General features: G+C 39.8%; 1 protein-coding gene across 1 annotated transcript; it reads right to left on the bottom strand.

Moving 5' to 3' along the window:
• Positions 1–4,551: 4,551 nt before the first annotated feature.
• On the bottom strand, positions 4,552–6,093 carry LOC111377338 (zinc finger MYM-type protein 1-like). Its single transcript, XM_023000417.1, has one exon. The coding sequence runs from the start codon at positions 6,091–6,093 to the stop codon at positions 4,552–4,554; it is 1,542 nt and encodes a 513-aa protein (XP_022856185.1).
• Positions 6,094–6,941: the final 848 nt, after the last annotated feature.

Consider the following 6,941-nt stretch of genomic DNA (forward strand, 5'->3'; position numbering starts at 1 on the left):
GAATTCACCCCGAGTCCAATTTCTCGGGCCATTTCTAATCAACTTGCCAAATTTCAACCCATTCCGACACCGTCGAGACAAATGACAAAATTGCCCCTGGTGTGACTTTTCTTTGTTAATTTTCTGTCCAACACTTCTTCAAACTCCAAAGCGAGTTGTCAATTGGACTCGAGACGTAGTCCCGAGATCTCAAGATTTCGCCCCAAGTCCAATTTCTCGGGCCGTTTCCAATCAACCTACCAAATTTCAGCCCATTCCGACGCCGTCGCGACCAATAACAAAATTGCCCCTGGTGCGATTTTTCTATATTAAATTTCTATCCAACACTTCTTCAAACTCCAAAGCTAGTTGTCAATTGGACTTGGGGCAGAGTTTTGAGATCTTGAGATTTCACCTCAAATCCAATTTCTCGAGCCGTTTCCAATCAACCTGCCAGATTTTAGCCCATTTCGGTACTGTCGTGTCAAATGACAAAATTACCCTTGTTGCGGTTTTTCTTTGTTAATTTTCTGTCGAACACGTCTTCAAACTCCAACGCTAGTTGTCAATTGGACTCGGTGTCGAGTCCCGTGATCTCAAGATTTCTCCTCGAGTCCAATTTCTCGGGCCGTTTCCAATCAACCTGGCAAATTTCAGCCCATTCCGACACCGTCACCACAAATGACAAGATTGCACCTGGTTCGGTTTTTCTTTATTAATTTTCTGTCCAATACTTCTTCAAACTCCAAAGCTAGTTTCCAATTGGACTCTGGGTAGAGTCCCGAGATCTTGGGATTTCTCCTCGAGTTCAATTTCTCGGGCTATTTCCAATCAACACGCCAAATTTCAACCCATTTCAATACTGTCGCGACAAATGAAAAAATTGCCCCTGGTGCGGTTTTTCTTTCTTAATTATCTGTCCAACACTTCTTCAAACTCCAACCCTAGTTGTCAATTGGACTCAGGACAGAGTCTCGAGATCTCGGAGTTTCACCTGGAGTCCAATTTCTCGGGCCGTATCTAATCAACCTGTCAAATTTCAACCCATTCCGACACCGTGGCGACAAATGACCAAATTGCCCCTGGTGCGGTTTTTCTTTATTAAATTTCTCTCCAACACCTCTTCAAACTCCATAGATAGTTGTTAATTGGACTCAGGGCAGAGTCCCAAGATTTTGGGACTTCACCTCGAGTCCAATTTCTTGGGCAGTTTCCAATCAACCTGCCAAATTACAGCCCATTCTATCACCGTCGCGACAAATGACAAAATTACCCTAGTACGACTTTTCTTTGTTAATTTTCTGTCCAACACTTATTCAAACTTCAAAGCTAGTTATCAATTGGACTCGGGGTGGAGTCCCGAGATCTCGGGATTTCACCCCGAGCTCAATTTCTCAGGCCGTTTCCAACCAACTTGCGAAATTTCAGCCCATTTCGACACTGTCGCGAAAAATGACAAAATTGCCCTGGTGCGATTTTTCTTTGTTAATTTTCTGTCCAACACTTCTTCAAACTCCAAAGCTAGTTGTCAATTGGACTCGGAGCAGAGTCCACTCCAAAGCTAGTTGTTAATTGGACTCAGGACAGAGTCCTGAGATCTCAGGATTTCGCCCCGTGTCCAATTTCTCGGGCCGTTTCCAATCAACCTGCCAAATTTCAACCCATTCCGACACCATCGCGACAAATGACAAAATTACCCCTGGTGCGATTTTTCTTTGTTAATTTTCTGTCCAACACTTCTTCAAACTCCAAAGCTAGTTATCAATTGGACTCGGGGCAGAGTCCCCAGATCTCGGGATTTTGCCCTGAGTCAAATTTCTCGGGCTGTTTCCAGCCAACCTATCAAATTTAAGCTCATTCCGATACCGTCGCGACAAATGACAAAATTGCCCCTGGTACAATTTTTCTTTATTGATTTTCGGTCCAACACTTCTTCAAATTCCAAAGCCAGTTGTCAATTGGACTCGGGGCGGAGTCCCGAGAACTCGGGATTTCATCCTGAGTCCAATTTCTCGAGCCGTTCCAATCAACCTGCCAAATTTCAGCCCATTCCGACACCGTCGCGATAAATGACAAAATTGCCCTTGGTGCGATTTTTCTTTATTAATTTTCTGTCCAATACTTCTTCAAACTCCAAAGCTAGTTGTCAATTGGACTCGTGGCAGAGTCCCAAGATCTCGAGATTTCATCCCAAGTACAATTTCTCGGGCCGTTTCCAATCAACCTGCCAAATTTCAGCCCATTCCGACACTATCGCGACAAATGACAAAATTGCCCCTGGTGCGATTTTTCTTTGTTAATTTTCTGTCCACCACTTTTTCAAACTCGAAAGCTAGTTGTCAATTAGACTTGGGGCAGAGTCCCGAGATCTCAGGATTTCACCCTGAGTCCAATTTCTCTGGCCGTTTTCAATCAACCTACCAAGTTTCAGCCCATTCCGACACCATCACAACAAATGACAAAATTGCCCCTGGTGCGGTTTTTATTTGTTAATTTTCTGTCCAACACTTCTTCAAACTTCAAAGCTAGTTGTCAATTGGACTCAATGTGGAGTCCCAAGATCTTGGGATTTTGTCGAGTCCAATTTCTAGGGCCATTTCCAATCAACCTGCCAAATGTCAGCCCATTCCGACACCGTCGACAAAATTGTCCTTGGTGCGGTTTTTCTTTGTTAATTTTCTGTCCAACACTTCTTCCAACTCCAAAGATAGTTTTCAATTGGACTCGAGGCGGAGTCCCAAGATCTCTGGATTTCACCCCAAGTCCAATTTCTCGGATCGTTTCCAATCAACCTACCAAATTTCAGCCCATTCCGACGCCGTCGACAAAATTGCCCCTTATACGATTTTTCTTTGTTAATTTTCTGTCCAACAGTTCTTCAAACTCCAAAGGTAGTTGTTAATTAGACGAATCCAATTTCTTGGGTCATTTCAAATTAACTTTCCAAATTTCAACCCATTCCGACACTGTTGACAAAATTGCCGTTGGTGCAGTTTTTCTTTGTTAATTTCGTATCCAACACTTCTTCAAACTCCAAAACTAGTTGTCAATTGGACTCGGGGCGGAGTCCACTCCAAAGCTAGTTGTCAATTGGACTTGGGGTGGAGTCTCGAGATCTCAGGATTTCACCCCGTGTCCAATTTCTCGGACCGTTTCCAATCAACCTGCCAAATTTCAACCCATTCCAACACCGTCACGACAAATGGCAAAATTGCCCTTGGTACGATTTTTCTTTGTTAATTTTCTATCCAACACTTCTTCAAACTCCAAAACTAGTTGTCAATTAGACTCGGGGCGGAGTGCCGAGATCTCAAGATTTCACTCGAGTCCAATTTTTCGGGACGTTTCCAATCAACTTGTCAAATTTCAGCCCATTTCGACACCGTCGCGACAAATGGCAACATTGCCCTCGGTGCGATTTTTCTTTGTTAATTTTCTGTCCAACACTTCTTCAAACTCCAAAGCTAGTTGTCAATTGGACTCGGGGTGGAGTCTCGAGATCTTAGGATTTCGCCCTGAGTCCAATTTCTCGGGCCGTTTCCAATCAACCTACCGAATTTCAGCACATTCCGACACCATCGCGACAAATGACAAAATTGCTCCTGATGCGGTTTTTCTTTTTTAATTTTCTGTCCAACACTTCTTCAAACTCCAAAGCCAGTTGTCCTATATCAAGATGAAATAAAATAAAATATCTTTTTGGTTTCCGAGGATGTTTATGTTGTGTTCACATATTATGTATAAATTACATTAATTAGTCATTGATTGCTTGAAAGAAAGATATGTGTCTATCAAAGTGTGAAAGTGGAAAGGATCAAGTTTTAGACCTTATTTCCTCTACAATTTGCTTTTTCGGTATTTATTCTTTCATTTTAAGAAAAGAGGTGAATGCAATGAGGATTGCCTTGAAAATCGAGATGTGGCACATTCCAAAATGCTCTGTGATTCAATACTGAGGATAGCCATACTATTTCACATAATGTAGTCTCCACCTTATTGCTTTAGCTCCTTGCAGGTGTTTCCAAACTTGCATCAAAGAAAGAGGATGGAATTTTGAATCAGATTCTGGGTAACGAAGAAATGCTTTCTAGTCCACAACTGACAGGCAACGTGTCATGTTCGAATGTTAAAGAGACATCCACTTTGAATGGAGAAGATATAGGTAGAAGTGTTTCTTTTGATCAGCTTGCTCAAGTTCTAGCAGAAGTGGTATTTGCTACTCCTGACGACTTGCGTCTACAAGCCCTGGTCGAAAAAAATGATATAGAACTTTGAAAGAGGAAGGTAAATCTGTAAAAGCCTTCAGAGTTTTTAAACGGGGAAAGGAGCTTGAAAGATAGACCGGAGCTTTGGAGGTATATCTAAAATGAAGACGTAGAATGGTTTCCTCTTCCAGTTCTAAGAATGACATTCAGCAAATTAAAGATGATTCTACGTCATCTGGTGAGAATAATAAGCTCCCCATTCAGATTTTAACACATAAAGAGGCAGTGGTGGATCCAGGAATTTTTGCGCACGGGCTAAAATTTAAAAGTCAATATAATAAATTTATATATTATATTAAAGTCAAATTCATTTAATTTGAAGCTGATCTCGACAAGGTTTTGAGACATAAAATTCATCTATCACAGAATCTATATCTATCTTTTGAGCAAGTTCTCGTTCGATGAAGAGTGTCATACAATCAGCAAGAAATTCATCTTCCATTTTGTTACAAAGATCCGTCTTCACATTTTTCATTGCTGAAAATGCTCGCTCGGTAGTCGCGGTAGAAATAGGTAAAGTCAGTACAAGACGAATAAGTCTAGTAACCATAACATAAATCTCAGATCTTTTACTCTCAGTTAACTGCCAACATAACTCAACAAGTGTAGATTCTTGAAATCGAGATTCAGTATTCATATCTAGCTCATAGTGTCGCAATTCATATTCCAAAGTACGAATATCTTCCTTTGGAAAATCTTCAGGATAGAATTTCTCAGCAAGTGTACAAATATCATGACTACTAAATGATGCAAATGAATCCCTAGGATCCAACGCTGCACTAAGTGTGAGAAGTTCAACTGATGTATCATTAAATCTTGTATTTAATTCCATCAATACGTAATCTATTGCTTCATTGAAAACATCAAAGTGATAATGATGCTTCATTGTAATTGGATCACGAGAACGGCAAGGACCAACCTTATATAAACTTTCTAGATCGGGTTCCTCAAGAAATTCTTTCCAATCATCATCTCTTAATTTGTGGAGGAATTTTGTTGTAGTAGAAATGAATCTCATAGCGATCAGGATGTCTTGAGATTTCCTTTGAAGGGCTTGACAAAGAACATAGGTTATTCTCATGATGGTATGCATTAAATGCAAACTGAACACGAAATCAAAACTTTTCATTTGTTTGTAAGTACCACGAACTTCACCTTGAGATTTTCCATTTGGACAATGAACACTAAGATTTTCAAACACTGCGCAAGTTGCATTATACATATCTATTAAGCTCTTTATAGATTCATAATGAGAACTCCAACGAGTTGCTCCTAATCGTTGTAAATTACCCACTTGATTCGCTCCACTTCCCGACTCACGCTCCCCAATAGCTAGCATATGCTCAATTTCAATTCTTTGAGCATATTGTAACTCCGTAACGCGCTTAGGGGAAGAAGTGATAATGTTGATAATATTGTCCAGATGAGAAAAGAACTCCCAAATAACATCAACTTCTTTAGCTACATAAACCAATACCAACTGTAATCGATGAGCGAAACAGTGGACGTAATACGCAAATGGACAATCTCTAAGAAATAATGCCTGAAGTCCATTCCAAGCGCCCTGCATATTACTAGCACCATCATATCCTTGGCCTCTCATTTTTGACACTTCAAGTTCATGTTGAGCAAGAACATTTACAATCTCATCTTTTAGACTTGATGATGTGGTGTCGCTAACGCTTTTGATATCAAAGTAGCGTCCCGTCAAAATACCCTGACCATTCACAAACCTCAAAATAATAGCCATTTGTTCTCTCTTAGATGCATCTTGTGCTTCATCAACAAGAATACAAAAGTATCCATCCCCAACTTCTTCACGAATCATTCTTCTTACTCTATTCGCCATTATGTGTAAGATTTCTTTTTGAATACTCGGAGCAATGTATTGGGCATTTTTTGGAGCATTTTTCAACACAACTTTATCAATTTATGTATTTGTTTTTGCCAACATTTTTATCATCTCAATAAAATTCCCACGATTTAATGAAGATGAAGATTCATCATGACCTCTAAAGGAACAACTTTGAAATGCAAGCCAACGTGCACTTCGAATTGAGTCTTTAAACATAGACGACGTTTCTCAACTTCTTCATTCGATATGGTATGTATCACTTTATCAATATGTTGAGATGGTTTCATTAAATCTTTAGCTCTTCTCTCACACATATTATGTTCCGATGATCGCAAATGAGTAAGAAATACACATTTTTCTCCGTCATTAACCCTCTTCCACTAGTTATATCCAGAAGTTATCAATGCCGAACAATTGGACAGATTTCCATCATCCCGAAAAAGATAACAATAAAAGCAATATGCTCTATCTGTTGTAGGTGAATATTCTAACCAAGGAAACTGGTTAAACCATTTTGCCTGAAAGCGATGAGATTGAGATTTTCCTTGTGTTCTAGGATACTCAACAAGTCTTGGTTAATAAGGCCCAGCCTTTAGATATGACACTCTAATTTCATCCCGCATATTAGAAGGAAATTCTAGTATTTGCTTTCTTTTTCTTGGTTCTCGTTCAATGCTAATATTTGAGGATGAATGATGTTCAACTTCCAATGGAAATGAAGGTAGATCTTCAGTTAGTCCATCAAAAGTTGTACTTTCAATAGGTCGTCCAGCCCTTTGGAAGAATGAAAACAAGTTCTTATTCTTCTTGAGAGGAGGTTGACCTTCCATTTTCAATTCTTA

This window comes from Olea europaea, unplaced genomic scaffold, assembly GCF_002742605.1.
Source record: "Olea europaea var. sylvestris unplaced genomic scaffold, O_europaea_v1 scaffold164, whole genome shotgun sequence".
Classification (NCBI taxonomy): domain Eukaryota; kingdom Viridiplantae; phylum Streptophyta; class Magnoliopsida; order Lamiales; family Oleaceae; genus Olea; species Olea europaea.